Below are 24,680 nucleotides of genomic sequence, written 5' to 3' on the forward strand. Positions count from 1 at the left end.
ACAGAAGCCTCCAAGCCACTATCTGTATGGAGACGTATAAGCAAACCAACCAAAGGGTTTATTTAATTAATGACCTAAATAAAGAAAAACCTTCAAAACTATCAAAGAAGATTGGATTAGAATCAAGTGTTTCTATATCGTAATATAAAATACCATGTTCTGTTATCATAATTCAACATACACCATTGAAATGGTTTTATAATGAAACATTTTTGGCCATGCACCAACAAACTTCGTAACTAACTGACACAATTCACTGGTTTGTAAAATATAACAGTTTCTATAAACTTTCTCAAAGTTAATTTTCATATCATGTTAATATTCATCTTCTGGGAACTCGATAGATAATTATGAGAGTACAATATTAATATGATAACAAATAATCTATTTTCTCTTGTTAATCGCAATTTTTTATAGAATGTTATATTTATATCTTTTATTATACTTGTTAAGAGAAACGGGTTGATAATAAAAATGCTTAAATATTGTAGTTCTCTTTTATCACGTCTTCATTGGTACGGAAACAAAAACTAATACGGACAGAATTCTAAAAACATAAGAACAATAGAAATATAAAAATATGAAAGACGGAATATGATGGCCAGTTATATGAAAGGCGTATTGTGATGGTCAGTAATACGCCACACTTGTAAGTTGTAAAAATAGAGCAGTTGTAAGTATTGTGTAAAAAATAACTATCAAAATCGGTTCCAATTTAATGAAATATCGCATAATAGACACACATACTAAATACATACAAATTAAAAAGCTCCTCCTATTCGAATTGTATTTGAATTAGTTTCATTGTTTCCACCGTATCCGCTTAGTTTTCTCTGTATTCGAAATGGCTATGACAAGTTCAGATTTCCCCAGAGAAAACCAACTGACAAACTTATATATTCAATGTCAATATTTAGAGATCGCTTCGGATATCAGAGCTAAGTGTGTACCCAAGAATGTAATGTGTAAAGAAAGTAATATTAAATAATTTTACTTATTGGTTTCGTCTCAGTGCCTTAATCCTTAAGCCACTCATAATGTATTTTGGCATGCACATATCATGCTGGTTTTTTTTTATTTATCACTATGGGATAGAAACATCGCCTGTACTATTAGCATCTATAAATAATAGTAAAAATTTTTATAAATACTCATGAAAATGAAATATTAAAACTAATCGCATGAAAAAATCATAAAAGCATTTTAATAACGTTAGTGGAACAACGTACAATAGTTTTATTTTTTTTTTATACAACTTAGAATGGCAAACAAGCTGACAGCCCACCTGATGGAAAGCGGTAAGAATTGGACAGAGGTACCCAAGCAAACGACTTTTGTACAAAATCTCCCTCTGGTAATAAATAATACTAGATAATTTAAATAAAATAATTATTTTATTTACTGGATTACTACTGTACACGTCCAGTTTTTTTTTTTTTAATTAATACACCTATACTTACTTATTTATAATGTATTAAAATCATATAATTCGGAAAATCACTGTATATTGTAGATGCAAAGAATAAAAGATTTTAAAAAGTAACTGTTGAGTTTTTTGCGGACTCTTCTCAATAGATAACAACCTTCGGAACCCTGTAGTAGATTTAAAAAAGACGATTTAAAAGTATAAAGACTTGTAAACGAGTAAATTTGAATAATTTGAATTTGTTACATCATCATTTGAAAATGACTAAACAGATTTCAACAAATTTTTTTAATCGAATAAAATTTAAAATCGTTCCATATTTTATCAGAAAATCAATTCATATAATCCGAGACCTTCGTTGACTATTGTTATTATTTATTTATATCTGAAATATAATGCTGCCTTCCTTTCCATATCAAAGAAAATGACATCTTTTAATATATATTTAGAAAATGTATTTAGAAGTACGATACGCGCAAAACTTTTGTATGATTGAAAATAACAAACAAGCCAACTTGTTTGCCGTTTACAGTTGTTCAACTTGAAGAAAATTGATTACCGTTGCCTTCAGATATGAAAATATAACGGATATCAGAAAGTATACTGTGCACCCCTCATGCATCCCTTCTAGGAACTGAGGTATCACAATTTGTTGATTAAGTACCTTCATTTTCATAATTTCATAGCAAAACACACACAACGGGATTTCAAATTGCTGTTAATGTATTCTATATCCTTATTCATATTTTAAATGTGGAAATGAATTTGTTACGTTTTGGTGCGTTACAATTATAACTAATATTATCCAATCGTCATAAAATTTGACTTACACGTAGTATTGTATTGTAAAAATCTTTATTGTACATAACTCAGATTAAATACTGGTAAATGATTTAATATACAATGGCGGACTTATCCCATAAAGGGATCTCTTACAGTCAACCTTTGAGAAGCTGAAAGAAAACTGTAGAATGTATAAGGGTAATAACCGTACAATTTAAGATAAACTAAATAATACCCAGTAAAAAAATATATATATATATATATACACTCCTACATACACATACATGTATACATAATAAATATAAACATAGTATTGGCAATAAAAAAAAACGAGGATTACTTTTATTCTAGTTAATCGACAAATTGTGGGCTGATGATGTCACGGAAATAACTAGTATCATTATATATCTATTGGCCCTGTGTGTTCCGGCAAATCGACCACCCCTTCCTTTCCTGTCATATGAAGTGACTAAGGGAACTTATGGTCAAGAGATAGGTAGCAGCATCCCTCTTAAAACATCTCCAAAGGCCTAACTGCGGTTGCCAACCCGCCTGCCAAGCGTGTCAAAAACTGGCAAAACTCCCCAATAAAGGGAAGCTTATTTTTAGCGATAGACAGTTAATTTCTGATATGATGATGATGATTATATTATGTTACGAACAGAGTTTCACATCTCTAGTCAAACTGTTTATAATTACTCGCCTCCATCCAAAGGTTGCCTGGAGAAAATCGCTCTTAGCGATAAGGCCTCTGATTATTTTCTTAGCGTAATATTTTTCTTGTAGTTGTTTGTATTTATAATAAGTTTACTATTGTAATTTTATGGAGGAAACAATAAAGAGTACCTATCTATCTATTATATACCTATTAAATTTATTATAAATAAATATTTTTCGAAAAAAATCTTATACATTTATAAGTCAAGTACTGTTAAATTTATTGACTCACCCGCTTACATACAAATTTTGTATCAATTATCCCTCGGAATATAATTATTTGAACGGGATAAAAGGTGAGAAACATCTTTGTTTTTACATTTATAATATAAGTAAAAATTGCAGCAATTATAATAGACAAATAAGTGAACATAATACTTATTTGAGTAGTTAGCAATTATAAATTCATAATTGATTTGCATAACATCGATATAATAATAGATTTATGAAAGAGCACCTTCACGAACTGGGTAAAAGCTGATCCGGAATCGCAAAATAAATATTTGGATTTCACTTTCAAAGTTGTTAGCCAATCGCACCTAGATGACTCATCGGATTCAGATAATATAATCCAAAAGCTTTGTATAGCAAAATATAAAATATATTAAAAAAAAAATTCAATACTATATTCAATAAATTTTAAAGGACAGAATAAAATTACTTGACTTGCTCAATTCATTAATAACTTTCATTCGTGATTTAAACTAGACCTAATACATACACATACAATACATACTATACTGAAATATGATTTACAGATAATTCAAAATTTTGTTGACTATAAATCAAATCAAATACAATTTATTTAAACCTTAAATCCATAATAAAATCATATACAAATAAAATACAAAACAAAACCAATATTTTAATTATTTACTAGCTGATTTTATATAAATGATAAATGTTTTTTTCGTATATATGTAACGCGATATCTTTTCTAATGATTCGATAATTTAAATTTAATTGAAAAGGGTTTACACCCACATAAGATTGAAATTGTTTTTTTTTTTAAAGATAGCAGTTAACACGGTTAATTCGATATACTCGTCCTATTTTTTTATGCAACTTAGATGGCAAACAAGCTGACGGCCAACCTGATGGAAAATGGTAACCATCGCCTATAGACATGAACAGTACCATGGACAATCTAATTATTATACGAGTAAATTAGAAAGTGAGTGTATACCCTATTTAGCACGTAGGGTTATATAATAATGCATACTAATGTACAATGTCGCGAATACAGTTAGTTATGTAAAGGTTTTAAAGTTAACTTAAGATTACTTTAGATCTTAAGATCGTATAATTTATATGTCATGACAATTTTAATAAAAAACAAACATTAAAAAAGAGAATTTTCACATTTAGACTGTTTTTTTTTCTATTTGTATGCACACATAAAAAAGCATTTATAAGGTTATGTCTTTATACATTAATTCACCGATTACAACTACCTAATTTATATTTTTACTTGAAAACCGTTACTTTCCAGATGGAGCCTTCACAACGATTTTGTTAAATTTAAAGTTGATATTTTTATAATACTAATAAAATAAAATATTGATGAAATATTAACATAATGCTGGCCCTAAATAATTTAATAAAAGCCAGACAACTGTGATGTATTGTAAAATGGCTTTGGCAAGAAGAAAAATTACTTTTAAAATGATCTTAGAAGTGAAGCTGTGTCATTCATTCTCGTAAATCTAAGTTATTGGTTTGAATATTGTTCTAGACGTAATGTGAGAAAATAAATTTTACTGAAACACTATAGTATTCCAAGTTTTGTTTTTTATTTAATGTATAGGTCGTAAACAGTAAGTCACGTAAGCCATATGTTACATATCACATCTGTTTGTGGAAATTTGTAGCGGTTATATTTAAGTAGATACTTGTTTTTATATTTTAAATTTCCAGGTGCCTATCTGAAAATAAAATCGTGCATTTACTACAATACGTCTATCAACTAAGCATCTTATTTAACCCGCTGAATCACTACAATTCCTCTTCTTAAATAAATAAATTCAAAATAAATATTTAGACACAGATCTTCAATGTGAAAAATATGTGAAAGATTGAATACAAATATATCGTTAGCAACAAACATTTAGTTCCCATAATCTAATCAGTATTACGAAGTTCATTGTTGATTTTTGTATTTATATGGTCTTTTTATATCAAATTTATATTTATAAAAATAGTATAAATAATGGTCCAATAAGTTGGTTTTATTCCACAAAAAATAATTTTAATAATAACAAAATAGAGGTTTATCAAGTTAAGAACCTCCTTCTTTGTAAATAATGATTAAAAATTTCGTATAAAGTATTTTTAAGTAGCATATTCAAACATCACAATGCTGGGCAAATACCTGCTTTTAATAATCATACGAATATACCGCACATCAGATAATCCTGTACCATGCCAATATTTGTCATGTACTTTCAAAGGCGCCGAATTTATCACGTTTAAGCGTCGATATAGTTAATGTACGACACCAACATTAAAAAATGGGGGAAAGGGAGTGTTAATAATGCGGACTCCCAGTTCCATTGCTAACAATATACTTTGTCGGGTTGACCTACGCGTGGTCCACCCTGGAAAGCATCGTACTGAATTCCAGATGCATTCATCACGATGAGCTAACTGACCTGCCTTGCCATTCTCACATGTCATACCTCACTGGTGCCCCGCCAGCGTATACCGTTAACGCAGGCTGGGTTACAATTTCATTATCATCCATTAAAAAAATATCTAAGATTCCATTTGTAGCTTGTTTCATTTGGAGCTTTGAGGCCCATCAATTTAATCATACAGATTGCATAAAAAGTAGTTAAGTATGTATTATAATTAAATTAAAAGACCACCAAAACCTAGTTTAAATACATTATCAATTTTAATTTTAAGTAACACGCATGTCACTCATTGGATGTCTGTCATGAGTAAATAAAAAAAATAAACTGTTACAGTTCGAAAAAAAAACGTTCACGTGTTTATTGCGTTACGCGAGTTGTTTACGGGAACTTTCCCAGTAAGAAAACACAGGTGAAGTATTTTATCAATCATTACTGGCAGCGGGTGCGCGGGTCGGCGCGGGCGAGTGCCGGAGCGGCTGTCCTCTGCGGCAGTCGACCGCTGCGCCGATTGCTACGCCACGCGCCCCGTCGCGTCGTACGTAGCCCGCGAGCTACGACACGTATCAACTATCGCGTAGCGTGCATAGATTGTAAAAAAATAAGTAGGCAACTTATTATTCTTGAAAATAATTTACAGATTGTTTTAAATTATAGACTGTTGTAATTTTTTGTCTTTAAATCATCTAAAAAGATTTTCAAAGAAGATATTTAAATAATTTTTGAAACGGAAAACTAAACTTTTTTTAAGTTAGTATCAATATTTCGTCATTTATATTCACCAATTTTCAATCTAATTAATTTAAATTAAAAAAGGTTACTAAAATGTCTTGTGAAACAGTTGTGGTCAACAGCGGGATAGAGTTAAAAGTTATTTTTATTATTATAATAAATATTTGAATATTTTGAAGTAAAGAGATTGTAGAATACCTGGTTCTATTCTGAAATATTTTAGTTGCTACTTCAGCATAATAATAATACTTGTAGCTGATATTAAAATTAAGTAAATTATATTTAAATTCAATTCAATTCAATTCTCATAAAACTAATATATTATTTATTTTAATAAAAGATATATTAATTTGGGGCTTAATACAGTAAAACAGAATAATTCTTATTATACTGTGTTAAGTCCTCTTTATAATAATATGATCGTATAGTTCAATATTATATCCATATTTTTATATGAAGATATTATATTTACATAATTTTGTACAGTTTCACAATGTTCACAGTTTCAATGATATTTAATTATTAATTGTCTATCAGTTTCTACTTATTACACTATATCTTTATATTCAGCAAAAGAGTTTACATTATAATTTTTAGAAACAGTCAGTATCTTTTGTCAGTGCCAATATAAATAAAATATTAAAACACTATTTTTTATCTCATGCAAGAAACAGGTCTGAGGTTCTTTAATAAAGTTATGAAGTCTCTTTGAAACATTGACGCACAAATTAAGGGTTAAACGAATTTTCTCGTAGCTGTAAATTCAACATTAGTATGAAAAAAATGTATAAAGATATCTCGTCATTAAAACAAAAATGCTGGAAACGCGCAGAGATGTAAACTTTCAACATCTGTCACAATTATAGGTAGCCTTTGTTCATTTTTAATATACTTAACTTTCTTTTTTTGAGTTTTATAATGATAATTAATCAGAACAAACGTAAATGTGCAAAAGTATTTTATTTTGTATATGTCACAGCAATAGTCCAACTATCCGTATTTAATTAAAACAATTCAATTTAGGGCAATTTTCAGCCATTACTGGTATTGTTACCTATGTAAAAAAGTTATACGTCATTTAAAAACAAAATTTTGCTCCTTAAAAAAACATTAATTACTTAAATTGTGACAGAATTAATATAAAACTCACATAGGAATAAACCCTGTTAATTGTAAAAATTAATATTAAAATCCGTTCAAAATTTATGAAATCCCGTAAAACACGTACAAAGGGAATTATAGACATATTAAAACCTGGTACTTTTTGATGACGAATAAAAATAAAATGCATCCGAGGCAATATGCAGGACAATAGCAACGTACTTACCTACTTGTATAACGACAACAAATGTTCATTTTCCACATAGAGCAATATAAGCATAATGACACAGAATAAATAATAAGGATAGTAATGTAAGTAATATATAAGCATTTTTAAATAATTCACAATCACATTTTTTTTATTATTTGATGAATATTGATTTTATAATATAATCACTATACGACCTGATAAACGTTGCCTAGTCCAAATGCATTTTTTTCTTTCCTGACGTACATCACTATAATAGTTTAAAAATAAATATATCAGTCAATTGCGATTCAGACTCGCGCAACGAGGGTTCCGTATAAGATTAATTTAAATTTTTTTGTTAAATAGCTACAAATTTGCGATATTCGAATTTTCTTTACTTGTGCCACACGACATTGCTTCTTGTCAAATTTCATGATTCTAGGTCAATGGGAAATACCCCTATAGGTTTTGTTTCCCTTGCCGAATATCAAAATATGCGATATAAATAACCATATCTTTTGATTGTGTCGATTTAGGAGCTTGATTTTTTCACTGCTTTAAGAGATTGCAAACCTGAGTATATGCTATTAATTTTAACTTGATACCTCTACGCGTGCCTAAAAAAAAAGGTCTCGATGATGAACAGACGGACGGACGGAAATGATCCTATAAGGGTTCCGTTTTTCCTTTAGAGGCAACTCCAAAGAAAAAACGGAAACTTAAAAAAATATCTAAATCAGCTCAGTCGCATCAAATTCTTCATTTTCATTCATTATTGAGAAATAATCGCTAATTAAAAGTGCCGTACTAATTACGGGAGATACATTTATTTTTATTTTTGTCCCATATTTCATTGGAAACAATATAGAGTTTCTTTGATAAAATACTCCCTTGATGATTTTTTTCTGTTTTACCCTGTATTATATTTATTCTAGGCGCCTAAATAAGACTTATTTTCCTCATAATATTTAGAAAATGCTTTGCTTTAAATCGTAGAATACATCTCTTTATTCATGTCCATGTTCATTTATATGTGAGCTTAATACTGGGTACAGAGGAAGAATAGATGTTAATCCCCATCGAGCGAGGATCGTATGCGTATAAGAGTCGCCTAATCCGGACCCATGGTAGGTAAGGGGACAGGGCTACCGGCCATCCGCTTATTAATCCATCACTGAATAATAATGATATTACCATTGACTTGTAGCGTAAGGGGCAGTTGTATGGAAAATTAATAGATAAGATCATTTTTAAAATTCCATACGTCCGTCTATCACACCGTTATATTCCAACAAATATTAAAGGTATCAATTTATGATTGAGACAATTTTAGGTATTATTGACTTAACCCTATTCCTAAAGAAAAAAAAATGTAAAAAATTTCTTTTTTACTTTATAAAATAGCTACTTGAGTTGTGAACTCACACACACCGTTTAGCATTTTGTCATGTTTTATAAACATTCAAAATATTTTAATTTAGAACGAGCAATCGCACAAATACATGTCTACAAATAAATTTCGCTAACACACATACACACTAATATAATAATTTATGTACGAGCACTACTAAAAGTATCTAGTAAAAAAGGCCTATTTACAGCTTATTTTAAATACGTAACCCTCAGTCTAACACCTTCTTGAAATCTAGAATTTAACTCACATTTAATCGGTTTTATAAAACCGAGAGTGGCAAACAAGGTGACAACCCACCTGATGGAAAATGATAACCCCTATGTATAGGTGTGAACATTGACATCGTCTGATAACTTTGCTCCGCCCACGATATCCTTCATAAGGACAAAGGTGTGACTAATGAGTATCTGTTAGAAGGAGTTTTTAGTAATAGGATTTAACAGCCTTATTGCTAGCAATATTCTATACAAGTTGACCTTAACACAGTCCCACTGGAGACCATCATGATCATTTCATGACGATGGATCAGACCTAATTTCATCTTCACCTATCATCTCTCGCTGGTGTCGTACAGTAGCGCAGACGAGGTATTCACTCATTTTCATCTCTTAAAAACATGGATTTTTCTCTCTGTTGAAATTATTATTAATACTCACGCATTTTATTATGAACAGTTATAAAAGTTCATATAAAAGTGTAATATCCATACATAATTATGTACTTTTTATATTTAACTATTATTTCGAACCAAACTTTTATAGACCAATTTTATAGATTACTTTAGATCGTGTTTGTCAATAAATATCGTTTACAATAACCCAATAAAAACTAAATTACTAGATTGGTATCTATCTTGGTATTAAAATATCCCTTTGCGTCACTCTTTGGCTTCGTGTGCCCTCATATTTATATAACCAGTAGGTATACGAGTATTTTAATTTAATGGATGGTTTTATATATTGTTTTAGGACACTTTCTATCAGGTGGGTCATCAGCTCTTTACAATTCCTGGAACCTAATACAAAGCTAAAGATAAAAGCATGTTTGTAACTAATTCTAGATATTCATTTCCATTTGTGTAACTTGTCTATGGAAACATTTTTTTATTATTATAAACTATTTTTCAACATAACTTAATGAAAAGGTAACCAAGACTTATTGAACTTAATTACCACAGGAGTACTCGTGAAAAATCAAAACGTTATTTTTTTAGATTTTTTTACAATTCTTTGACATCAACAGACTAACTTACGGTGTGGTCATTTATTCGTTTATTTGCATTTTCATTAATTATGTTTAAAGATATCATTATTATTCTTCTTTAATAAATTCGATTCACTATAACTTCTTCATACATCTATATCGATAGTGTTAATATAACATACTAGAATTGTATTTTTATATAATGCTAGTGATCCGATCCGACTTTGTATTAATCCAATTACCTACAATAAAAGTTAAATATAATTTAAAAAGTAGTTTAAGTATAATATAACAATATATAGGTATGAATACGAAACTTAACTAAGCATTATCTAAATAACAATGAAATCCATAATAAAATCCGTAATTTAGGAGAACTAAGCTAAGATATAGACAGACACAGACGACTTTATTTTGTTTACGACTTTATTTTATATTATTTACGTGAATGTGTGAAATATTTGCATTTATTAATTATATTATATAATGAATATTAATTCTCATTGGAAATATAATAAGTTTTACAACGCTGAAATATGTTTTTCTCTTTTTACTTTTTCTGATTTATTTTATAGATTAAATTAAAGTCAACGTCATGTTAAAAAAACATGGCATATAACTGATTATCATCATTATAGTGCTTTTCTTTTCCTTTTTGTTTATTGTTAAATATTTTTGTAATTAAGTGTGAAAAAGCACTAAATAAATATTTCTTTCTCGCTAATCTTTGAATGTAACTAAAAGCATCTGTACATATACTACGTTGGGGACAAATCCTGAAGACACATACTCAATTCAAGTTTAATTAAAATTAAAATAAGGTGGACTTAATTAAAGTTTGCAGTCTCTGTGAAGTAAATAGTGTAGATTACTATTTTCTTTTTCAGACATTTATTAGGATAGAAATAGTACTTAACTTGGAATACTTTATTTAATTGAGGATTTTTATCTGACTGCCGAAGAAAGAGAGAAAATATTTTGGGCGTATATATACGTCTAGATTAGTGTTGCCTAATTAATTATTTATATTGTCAATTTATCGATAATGTTTACCCAGATTAATTCTGTTAGATTGCCCTGTCCATAGAATCGATTAAATAGATAGTATTTACATGATACTTTATGCAATTTAATTTACTTTAATTATAGACTATTATATACTGTCAAATTTATTGATTATATCAATAATTAATATAAAAATAGTATAGAATAATTTATATATAATCAATAATCTTTTAATTGGTAACATTCAACCGTATAATATTATTGATTATATAACCAATTATTACTAGTGACTCAATAATCGCTGGGCATCGATTATTATTTATCGATATTATTAAGGAACACTAGTCTTTTACGCGATATACTGCGTGTTCTACCGTTTGTACAACGGATTGTGCTCAGAGGAATTGTTCAATATGATGCCCGCGGCCACGTTCTACCATCGTACGGCTCGCCATCGGCAAGGAGTTCATCCTTATATCCTATAGCCTCAATGGTCGCGTACAGCGCGATTTCAGAGATGTTTCCTCCCACGAACACTCAGTTTATGGAATGAGCTCTCTGCCGTGGTTTTCTCAAGAGCTTTCAGCATGGGGTTCTTCAAAAGGGGGTAAAGAGGTTTCTTCAGGGTCGGCAACGCACGCCTAATACCTCTGGTATTGCAGATGTTCATAGGCTACGGTAACCACTTACCATCAGGTGGGCCGTATGCTTGTTTGCCACCTCAGTGGTATAAAAAAATAGCCTAAATGGTTTAATACATTTTAATTAATTGAATACCGTTAAATTCCCTTTAGTAGTGGGAAGTGAGGAGTGTTATAGGTTACATGATAGTATAAAATAAATATGATGAAATGTAGATACAATCAGGTTTTATATAATTTTGTGACTTTCTCTTGCTGTAAAATATTGCAATACTAATAATAATAGCTTTGCCTGTAAATTCAAATAAATGATGCTATTTTTAGTTCATTCACCTCATTTTATCGTGACTAAATAGCACACATTCTAAATATAGAAACATTTTAAAAGGAATACCATCATCTAAATATTGAAAACATAATATCAAAAACAGAGTAATCTTCAGCAGCATTTTTAGCTATATTTGATATATATGGATTTGACATCTTGAGTAGGTATAACCAAAGGTATAACCAGAAGGTAAACACTGTCATATTTCCAGTAATCGAACATTTACACACGTATAAAACTCTCAATGGATGCCCTGTCATTTGCATATTATGTCGGAAAACTGTGTTATTTCCTGCATAAGTTACACATATCTTTATTAAAATCATATAAATGTACTTTGATGTTTTATGTAATGTATAAGAAAAAATAATAATTTATTGTACCACCGCCAGTAAGTGCCTCTATTATTTGCTATAATGACGATAATAATCATGATGGACTAATGTGTTTCGACAATTACAAACATAAACTAAATAACTAACCCCTTTGACGTAAATAATCCCTATAAACATAGTATCTACATAATATCAATTTTCTATATTGCATAATATTGAGTAATATCTATTTTCAATACCTCCTAGATATGAAATTATTTCAAATAAGATCCTCGACATTTAATCTTTAGTAAATGGATAGGATAAACTCTGAAAGATTTCATTGAGTATTGAAAAGAAACCGTAACATAATATTACATGAAATCTCATAACTATAAAAATATCTCTGCTCTTTTATAACATTAAGATCTATAAAATGAATGTTCTGGTGAATAAACGTATCTACCTATCTAGAAATAAAATATATTAAGCAAATATATCTAAGTGATAGGTATCTATTACGTAAAACCTTAGAACTTATTCAGTATTATATAGGTACAGTTAAAAAACATTACAAATGATTACTGGAACCACGTTGACCGCTTTTTATTTCCCTCATATTTTACGAGCTAAGAAAATATTGAAAATACAGTAATAAAATTTACTGAATAATAAACACGATAAAATAAAACTTGGTGCTACCATGGTTATTCAAAGTGTATACAAGAAAAGAAAGACAGGTTCTGTAAGTGTTTATGGATATTTATATGTGATTGAACTTAACGAGATGAATAGTCGCAGATGAAGAAAGTATGGCGGGAAATATTAAACATTTGTCCAGTTATCATCACGAGACGGAGTCTTCTGCAACGTCAGTGAGTACCTAATCATTTATCTAATGATGATATTTTTTTTAATCATTTGATGATGTTATCGCTATGATTAATGTAACTTGTATCTTGACTACATTTAGTATATTTGAACCTAATGTGTAGATTTCAATATCATATATTGTATTATAATTATATATTATCAAGACCTCACTTGTCTGGCCATCTGTTTGTCGATGGATAGGTTGCAGTGTTCGTTTCTTATAACATTATTAAATTAAAGAACTTTTTACTTTATAGAAAAGTCTATATGATAAATATTTTGTAAACTACTGCCATTATACCTAATACTAGCATATTCAAATCTCACATGGCAGGATAGCCATCTCAAGCAATAATTTAGTTTGATAAGAGTGTTCTCCATCTAGAGTTAATCCAAATTTTAAAGAAAAAAATAAACATGTTTATATCTAATAAAAATGATTACACATCAGAAAATTACCCCAAAATGTAAATATCCTATATAGTTTCTTCATAGTTATTAACCTTCGAGCACAATGCTTTCACCACTACGCTCCGATACAGATAATTATTAGAAAAATTATAATACTCAAATAAATCACGTTGTTATCTCATTTGTGTTGCCTTTTTATTGAGTCTAACCATTATGAGGAACGAAACCACGACTTGTTATTTTGAGGAAAATTTTATATGAATCAAATATTCAAATCCAATGTGGCAGGGGACGAGCCTACCGCCGTCTCTAGGATAAATTAGATTTAAGCGCGTTTACCATTGCTTAAAAAATATTTGTAGATTTAAATAGACAATTATAATAATAATACAAATAAGAAAATATTTTTTTAAATATATTTAATAACAGAGGTGTTAAAAAGTCGTCGGATCTGCCGATTATTATAAGACAACTTGGTTAAAGTAAAAGATGTGTATAAAGATAGAGAGCCTCGGTTCTCAGTTGACTTTGTCTATCCGGCAAAAGGAACTCTTATCAAAATAATTTTATTATGCATTGTTTGCATAATAAATGAGATTGATGAGCTGATGAATTAGAATTATAATAAAATTATTTAATAAATATGTGTCTTCTTGCAAGATTAATGCGACTTCTTTTTTTTTTAAAGATGAAGTTATTGTAAATAAACAAATAGTATTAAACAAGACATAAGTGCTGAATATGCAACATTCTACAAAAGTGTTCAGCAAAGGCAGTCGGTTACACTAAACAAAAGTTGGAGCATAAAGGAAGAATGAGCATTCACTCTTTTGGTATAACTCCATTTTCATATAGGAATAATTTACAAAACATATGCATGTAAAGAATAATTAGTAGTATATGTACAATTTTTTAAACAACTAGTATGCAGTCTTTATAGACAATATTAACTATCACTAATATATGTAATACCAAGGGCATTATAATATAAATATAATACGTAGAACACTCGTAGTATTTGATGTATTGCCATTCCTAACAGCTAAGATTGTTCATAATGCGAACTACCAGCCCTATAGCTAGCAATATATCCTGTCAGGTTGACCTCCACATGATTCCCCCTGGAAACCATCGTATTGAATTTCAAGTGTATTCATCACGACGGGCCATTGTGGTTAATTCTTGTTGAATTCATCAGTATGGACTAACTGACCTGCCATTTCATTTTCACCTATCATCCCTCACTAGTATCCCGCTACCGTTAGCGCAGGCAGGTTTACCATTTCATTATCATTCTTTGAAAAAAAAAGCGTTGATTATACCTTTATGTATCCTGTAATTCCATTGCGGAGCAGATACTTTCTAGATTAGTTCAATTACGTATCGTAATATCATACATAATGTATTATATATAACCACATTATTGTAATATCCACAATTCAGTATGGTTAGCAACCGTGAATTCTGAATGGTAGGTATTACCTACATACGTTTGTAAATAATATATAAACTTCGTACGTAGTAGCGGCCACTCATTATCATTCTGCTATGCAATTCCCTTTCCACAGCCATCCTATGTATTACAGTATGGCTCTCTAGCTTAATTTTTTAACATTCTTCTCTTTCCTTTTCCTAATACTAATTTAAAAATAAAATTTTGAAATTCCAGCAATGCTATCTTCTCTTTTAGGAAAGAAAGTGTATACATTTTTAAAACATTGATTTCCCCTGAGCTAACAATGGTACTCTTCTAGCACAAATGTACATTTATTTAGCATTAAAATTTAAGTAAAAGCTTTTTACTAATACAATTCGTAATATCAGCATTCATGTAAGGAATATTACAATATGTTCTCACAGAAGGGCATCAAAATTTTTGAAGAAGATAAAGAAATATAAAACCAAAATATCTGGTTTCTTTCTAATATTATTTATTTAATCATATACACAGAATAATACATTAATTAAGTACAAACGAAAATTATTCTCTGACATTTAGTTAGTTGTTATTTGGCAATTTATTAATTTCGAATAGTTACACAAATGTTATTAAAGTATAAATAACTATATATATATATATATATATATGGATAAATGTTTCTATATTTAAGCACCTGTTAAATAAGCTTAAATTTAAATTAAAAGTTTCTTCAGCAACTTTTTATAAAAAATAACCATTAAAGTTGTTTTTAATCGTTTATATTATATTTATTTCACAAAAAAATAACTTACAAAAAATCTGTCGAATACCTAATTTTTATGTAAGTGGATAGATACAAACTTAATAACTCTCCTTTTGTGTTAATTGCAAAAAATCTACTTATAGTAGACATACGAATCGAGGGAGATGGCCTTGATTAGATTAGCCAAATTGCCTTAATCTGGGTTGTTCTTTGTTTATCTGTAACGAATACGTACACATGGATAAAAGTAATTACTAAATATAAGCGCTTTTGTATTACAACAAATTAGTACCTACAAAACATTTGTGTAATTATACCACTTATCTTTAAATAATAGTTTTTTTTTTATACAACTTAGAATGGCAAACAAGCTGACGGCCCACCTGATGGAAAGTGGTAACCGTCGCCTATAGACATGAGCAGTACCATGGACATAACAGAGTATACTGTTTCGTCCATGATACCCCCCATGCGTTGCCATTCCTGAGGACTCAAGTGTTATTCCTCTGTACCCAGTAAATTCACGCCATATCCCACCCATCTAACTGAAACACAGCTATGCAAACACAACTGCTTTATGGTTGAAACACGAATGGGACTGAGGTACCCAAGCAATTGACTTTTGTACAAAGTCTCTCTCTGGTGACTAGTCTAAACAAGCCTAGTTTTATTAAGTATAATATCAAGTAATTTAATAGGAACAACATGTTAATCATTACGGGTAGAAAAATAAATATGGCGTAACAAATGATCTAATTCATTATTGTAAACCAAATATCTATACTAAATAATAAAATAATATTCAATTGCAGGATTTACCACATTAACTAAATCATACAATTTACATAATAAAACACAAAAATATAAGGAGCTAATCGAACTAAATTTATATTGTGGATATAAATTAAACAATGTTTATTTACGCGATTCATAGTTTGTTATTGTCATTGGTACGCTGCCATTTAGGATTCAATTCTATAATCTAACGGCCTAAACCCTTGTAATTTTATCTTATCTATTTTTTTTACAATCTATATAATTTAATAAATCTTAATCTAATAATCATGACATTTTCCGATAAGAAAAATTAATTATACTTCATCTCAGATATACCATCTTGGAACTCTATTTTTTAGTATTCTACACACTTTTAGCCGCTTTTTTGTTTTAATATAAGAGTATAAAAAACTCTAATTTTTTTAGCAGAAAAGACATTCTATATTATATTAGAAAAAAATTATTGATTCGTAACTAGATATTTTATAGCCAATTTTTATTTAGCTGAAAGTTTAAATATACTGTTAACAGGCTGCATATATGTCGCACATGGATATTTCAGTTACATTAATACACTAACAACTACTAGTTATGGACACGCTATATATTAATTATTACTACACTGTTATCGTCCTAAAAACATATATATCCCACCGATTTTTTACCGCACCACAAACCATCGTGCTAGATTTATCGTTATCCATTTTCCAAATAAATCACATTTAAAACATCTGAGACCTAAATAATTCTGAAAAAAAATAAGAAATTTTTACATTGTCGTCTTTTACAACAAAAAAGTAAAGTGCAAAAATTTTGCTACTCGGAGTACCTATTTCTAATTTCAAATTAAAAAATATGCGTCAATTTATGAACGACGAAACGATACTCTTTCCTACAAAAGAGTAATAATTCCTTTTCTAATTACATTTACATTATTATTGTACATATAATAAAAAATGAGGCAACACGTCTGAATCACATTTCTCCTGAAATCAATTCAATATTATTAAATAATAAAGCCCGTTCTCCTATGATGAAACTAAAATATAAACGTATTAAGAATTTTTTACCTCATGTCTGTCTACAGACAGTTATTTTATCCTAAGTGACTTGATTTGCGTATAAGATCAAATATAAATAAAACTCACATCTAATTTCACGAAGTCTTTTGTCTGCTTATCATATTGCCCACAGAGAATAAAATTGAATGAGAAATACAACGTGAATAAATAACTTTTTCTTATTCCTGACCTTACGTGAGGGAATACTAGGTAGGTACTGTAATATATTTTCTTGTGCGACGCCATAGATAAATTATTATGTTTACCTTGGATGCTCTTGTACTGTAAAATTGACTAGCAACTGTTATTTTAGAAAACGTAAGTCTGATATATTCATAATTTGTACTTTACCTTATTAATATATAATTTATATAATGTGTCTATTTGTTTCTAATCTACCTATTTACTAAATAAATTACCATCACCAAATACTTAATGCTTCTATCCTTCTACTTGCACATCTTTTGCTTTATCTATTTTTATATCTTAATGTACAAAATTATCATCTTTACTAATATTAAGAATATAAATATGTATATAAATTATAAATGTTAAAGTGTGTTTTTTTTTTTTTTGTGCAATTGACTCAAAATTTATTCTTGTAGTATTTGGAATAAAGAAGATACTTTTTATTATGGCCAATCAATAAACCTATAAGTAGCAGATAAAGTAATAAGAAATAATTAAATTTTGTGTGTTTATTTATCAGAACATCAAATAAAACTTCTGAATGTTAAGGTAGCTATTTCTAATTATACCAAGCTAAATAAAATTTCTTATTGCCTACGGCAAACGAAAAGGAGATCAAATAAATAGAAATTAGTGATATTATATAATATTAGCGAACCGTCATTGTAATTTATCAAATAAATTTGGCAAGTGTTCCGATGTCTAATTACACAATTCATTAATTTAAACATAAAACGGAACAAAGCGCCTTGTACATAATTCGTATTTCTCAATTGTTGTACCTACATACGTAAAATGTATATATTTTTATTGGTAGAAGATACCTTATACAGAACATGATTAAAAAATATTATTTCTATTGCGATTTGGAAATAAAAAATAAACCTTACTGTAACATCATAATTTTCATATGTTTTTCACTTTCGTTTAGTGCGCCATAATGCTATTACAATCATTTAACAAAGAGTCCTTTCTGATGATACAAAGAGCCCAGACTTCTAGAGACTATAAAATGCACAATCTTAAGTAGCTTCGCATTATGAAAGAGTGCTAAAATTTTTTTACATGTAAAACGTGATTTTTTTTATAGCAACATAGAATTAAAATTTCCTTAACATTTATTTTATATAACATAATTAGATTTTTATTATTATTATTATTTCAATATTGTATTATTATAATGTTTGATTTTTAAATTTTTAGTAAGTGCATTGGTAAAAACAGTAAAACTCACAAAAAATATATATATAAACAACCTAACAAAACGAATCTATTAACAGTCAACAATCGCTATCACTAGCGAGTTTATAAGATGGACTGAGATCGCGACGAGCGCTGCCGTGTTCTTTTTCATGTGAGCCTTAACTGAAATGATTTTATCGATACATTCATTTGTACCATGTCTAGGGAAACAACATAGAATCAAGAAGTTTTCAATTTCTGCTTACTCCAAAAGAAAACACGTGAATTCATAATAATTAAATTAACGTTGTACAAGATGATCGTTTAATTCACAGTTCACTGACTTAAATTTTAATTTGTTTAGCTCAGTAAATTCTCATTAATTTAAAGATAAAATGTTTTGAAGTAAGAAAAACAGTAATCTTTACAACGTTTTTGATCATGACCCTCATTTTTAGATTGCTTCTATCCCAACTATAAATCAAACTTTTTCCGAATAGCTAGACATTTGTTAGGTAAATATAAAAGTCACCACGATGGGAAATATACAATACGGGACTAAGCTGCGATCGTGTGACGTGATAAATGAGAGAATTGATCATTTAGGTATATACATTGCGCCTCTTTTGTCTAGTTATGCCTCGTAATGAACGATGGGGATGACGTATTCCTGTCGCAGCTTTGTTATGAAATACGAGCTTTCTGTAAACACATACATACAACTTATGATAAATCAAACTTCCTGCTATATGTTAATAATGTATGGCAAATTCTTCTTCTTTTTCAAGAAGAACGCAACAAGACATCTTAATGATCGGCTATGCGCGAATGACAGCCCTAATGTTGTAGGTATCTGTAGTGTTGGCCATATTTTTATTTGTCACTTATGAGCTATTTTTTTTAAACCGATATCTGTATAGAATAACTGCAATAAATTTACAAAATTCTTAGTATTGTAAAATTATTACCGTTGGATTTTTCACAAGAATTAGGCAGGTTAGAAAAAATAAACAATATTCTTTTTAGAATTTAATGTTTATTTTTAATTTATCATAAAAAATTGACTGAAGGATTTGAACTTATTGTATAATATTTCTAAAAACCCCTTTATCTATATGTAATATATTGTTTTTCAATATATTACATATACATAACAATAAATAAATTACCATATAGTTTTGTACCAGTAGTTCCGGCAAACGTTCTTTTCGAGGGGAAAAGAACGTTTGCCGGACCTACCGGGTATATTTTCCTTATAGAAACAAAAACTGTACTATTTCTCAAGTTAAATCAAACAAGTGTATTTACAAAATTTTATTACGAATATTGTGACATAGGATTACTATATAACAAGACAGATTAGACGTATCAATAAAACTAGCGTCTAAACATAGATAGTAACTTTCTGTAGTCGATGGCGTTAATGAAAAAGTGCAACATTTATAAGATTGGTCTAACGTTAAGAAGTTTTTTTTTTTCAATCAAAGATCACGCTACTCGATAATCAATTAGTAAAATGTCAAAGTTATAAAAAAGAAGACTTATATATAAATAGCTATACTATACTGTTATTTATCTAAAAATCTATAATATATAGACTTCTTTAACGGGAAATATAAATTATTATCGATTGTACAGAATTCTTCAACAATATTGTATGATTGTTTTCCAAGATTGCTTTCATGGAAATGCGTTTCGAGTAAGTGCCACTTATGACAATCGTTTTCATCAAATTATCAAATTTCATAATAGAAATTTTGAGCGAAAGCCAAGGACTTTTTAGAAAATGAAGCAAAATGGTGATCGACTATGCCGACAAATTTTCGGTATTTCTTTTGGAGTCAGTTAGGGATCTAATACAAACTTACTAAAATTTTTAGAGTTATTTAAGTACGCATCTAATGCAAATTTTATAAAAGTACTTTTAACTCTGATACTTATTTTTTTAGAGTTTCATAACAAGTGAGTAATCTTACCTACTTCTACTGTGAAGTAACGTATATTTTTTTTTGTGTGAAGAAAATCTAATCTAACAAGAATCATCTTTGTCCTGAGGAGTTATAAAATGATAATTATTCCGTTATATCTATTGTATCGTTCATGTAAGTTGGTACACAGGCGACAATGCTTACATTGTTTGCAATCTTTGTAAATTCGTACTCCTAAATAATAAATGATGAATGAAATATGTTGCACGGATCGCATTTCGTAGCGGCACCTTAACACTGAAAGTGTTAAACGAACCGCATTCCCACGGTATGTCATCAATGGAAATTCATCCTGTGGGAGCCCAGCTTTATCTTCTCACGAGCCAATATTCACGCGATCAGAACATCGATTACAAGCGAGCTACGTTCACGTGTTTAACTTCACGATAATTTATCGTACGCCGCGTCGTTACACTTGTACGGCCGATTTCAACCACACACGAAAATTGATTACGATCGTAATTCGCTCTAGCGTGAACTGACTGATTGAGTCTTGTGCTTTCGTTTATATGTCTAATGCATACGTACAAATGATGTTTGACTTTCCTTTTGTTTGTTTATTTTATTTTATAAAATTTGTATATGACCATAATATTGACTGCAAATTGACGAGCTTTCATCCCTCTTTAGGAGATGAATTTTAGAAAATCTTTTTATCATTTACCTCTTATATGCCTTCACCGTTCACCGACATAACGATTGGGATGATTTCGGTAGATGTCACCCCCCACATTTCGGTCACCTCGTGAGCCAGGTCGAGATATTTTCTCTTCTTCTCGGTTTCGGCTTTCACGAGGTTCTCGTCATGCGGTATGGTGACATCCACCAAAAACACCCTCGAGAGTGCCCGATCCATCACCACGATATCAGGTTTGTTCGCAAGAACGGTCCTGTCCGTGATGATGGATCGGTCCCAGTAGCCTTACGCTGTCGCTTTCGAAGACCGGCTGGGGCTCATACTTATAGTACGGCAACCTCTCATTCGCGAGGCCGTACTTCAGAGCTAGCTCTTGATGGAGTATTTTGGCTACCTGGTTGTGTCTGTGCAAGTACTCAGTGTTGGCAAGAGCTGAACAACCCGAAAGCACATGTCTGAGTGACTCTCCGGGATGGCGACATGCTCGACAGATGTCCTCAGTGCCATCCTTCAGAATGTGCTTTCGGTAATTGTTCGTCTTAACCACCTGATCCTGTATTGCACAGACAAAACCCTCGGTCTCTCTGAAGAGATCACCGAACTGTAGCCAGTGCACGGAGGTCTTCGTGTTTACGTACGGCCCGTGAAGGGCTTTGAAGAACCTTCCGTGCAACTCCTTCTCTTTCCATACGGCCTCCCGCTGAGAGGTACCCAAAACTTCGGGTTTTCGCCAGTCCTCTTTAGCCAGAGAAAGAGGGTGAATCCTTTGTCACATTCTATGACCTCTCTATGCAAACCCTCGTCTCTTTTCTCCAGAAAATATGTCCTGAGGCTGTCAATCTCGCGGTTGTGCATGGTCTTAACGCTTAACAAGCCTCGACCACCAGCTTTCCGCGGGATATACAGCCTCATGACTGACGATTTCGGGTGATGCATTCTATGGAGGGTCATAGTTGTGCGGACTTTCCGATCCAGGGCTTCGAGTTCGGTTTGAGACCATCTGAGCACGCCAAAAGTGTAAAGGAGTACGGGTATGACCCAGCCGTTATAAGCTCGGATTTTATTGGCGCCCGACAAAGAACTTTTCAGTACTCTTGTAAGGCGCGCAAAAAATTCCTCGCGGACTGACTGTTTCATATCCGTCTCCTTCACACCGATGTTTTGTGACATGCCCAGATACCGGTATGTTTCAGCCTCGGAGAGGGTTTTAATATTAGAGGGATCTGTGGCGATCCCTTCAGTTTGAGTGACCCGTCCCCTCTGCACATGGAGGACCGCGCACTTGTCTATTCCGAGCGCCATCCTAATAGAGCTGCTATAATCGTTTACGATATTTAGCAGCTCCGTCAGGCGTTCGATGCTCGGAGCTAGCAGTTTCCAGTCATCCATGTACAGAAGGTGAGACACTCGTGTACCTCCTCTCCGATACTGAAATCCAGTCCCCGAATTCTCCAGTAAAGTACTGAGTGGATTCAGGGACAGGCAAAACCAAAGTGGACTCAAACAATCGCCCTGGAATATTCCTCTCTTTATCTCTATCCGGTCAGCGGTATCCGTCAATCGCTCGCCCTGGATAGTCAGGATCGTCGTCCACTGCCTCATGCATGCCTCCAAGAACACTCGAACTGTACCGTCGATCTTGTACAGCTCGAGTATCCTCCGGAGCCATGAATGGGGCACGGAATCGAACGCCTTTTTATAATCTATCCAGGCGGCGGAGAAATTCCGACGGTTCCGCTTGACCACGTGGCCAGCGACAGCATCAATGAGGAGCAGCTCCTTAATACCGCCCCTGCATCCGTTCTGAGCGCTAGATAGGATCTTAATCTCGTACACATGACGAGAGATCTTAGCGCTCAGAACGGATGTTAACGTCTTATATATTGTCGTAAGACAAGTGATGGGGCGATATTTAGATGGATCCGCGGTATCGTCCGTCTTAGGAGCTAAATGAGTGATCCCGATTGTAAGGAAGTTCGGGAGCGTCCTGTTTTCGAGGGCACTCTGGAATTGCACGGCTAAGGTCGCATGGCTGGCCGAGAACGCCTTTAACCAGTAGTGCTGCAATCCGTCGATCCCCGGACTTTTCCAGTTCGGAGCCCGACGAATCGCGGCAACCACGTCTTCCTCCGTAATGGCAATGGCGTTCATCGGCGTTATTCGAGCACATGCTTCCTCAACATCGTGCATCCATGCGCCCTCCTCATGTTCCACAGGTTCAGACCACAGCTGTCTCCAGAAGGCGACGAAATTGGCTGTTTCGGGTCTTTGTCCTGTGGGCTGTAGTTTTGGGCGCTCCAAGTTCCTATAAAACTTCCGTTGATCACTCATAAAGAGGCGATTCTGTTGATACCTCTCAACCCTCTCAGAGTACCGTCGGATCGCTTCCCCCATGCAGCGATCTTCTGCTTCAGTTCATCTATGCGCTCCGTAAGTTTGTGCCCGAAGTCCGGCTGGAACAGACGTACACCTGTCCCAGCAAAGGCCTCTTTTACGGAGCGCATAATTCTCGGGCGTGTGTTGCCCTCCCTGAAGCAGAGCAGTCTACCAATGAGGACTCTGGCCTGAGCGATCCGTCGTTCAATCCTTCTTTTCCAGGCTGGTTTCATATTATCCCTTTGGATATTACGTCCAGCCCGGGGCATTTTTGCGCCGGTATATCGGCATACTGCCAACGCAGCGCCAAACAGGATTGAACTCGTCTCTCCCAGGTCACCGCTGCCCTCAAGGTACTGAGGCAGCAGTCCATTTGTGGCCTTAATGGCATCCCGCGTCGCCACATTTGGATATATCCGGGGAAGCTTCGGTCTCTCTTCGAGGGGAGTTCTTCGGATCTCTAGAATCGCCTCCTCTAGTATGCTCCTCATATGATATTAGTATTATTATTATAAT

At 31.8% G+C, this 24,680-nt stretch overlaps 1 protein-coding gene across 2 annotated transcripts in view; it reads left to right on the forward strand.

Moving 5' to 3' along the window:
• Nucleotides 1-24,680, forward strand: part of LOC113518424 (uncharacterized) — a 118,222-nt gene that overhangs the window by 75,958 nt on the left and 17,584 nt on the right. The window contains exon 1 of one of the 2 annotated variants that reach the window (XM_031913199.2): nt 13,051-13,362. The exons of the other annotated variant lie outside the window; for it this stretch is intronic. Coding sequence (XP_031769059.1) covers nt 13,300-13,362 — 63 coding nt within the window. The 5' untranslated portion in view covers nt 13,051-13,299. Of the gene's footprint in view, nt 1-13,050; nt 13,363-24,680 lie in introns of those variants that run through there. 2 annotated transcript variants of the gene reach the window in all.

This window comes from Galleria mellonella, unplaced genomic scaffold, assembly GCF_026898425.1.
Source record: "Galleria mellonella isolate WM207_F2 unplaced genomic scaffold, CSIRO_AGI_GalMel_v1 utg132, whole genome shotgun sequence".
NCBI lineage: Eukaryota > Metazoa > Arthropoda > Insecta > Lepidoptera > Pyralidae > Galleria > Galleria mellonella.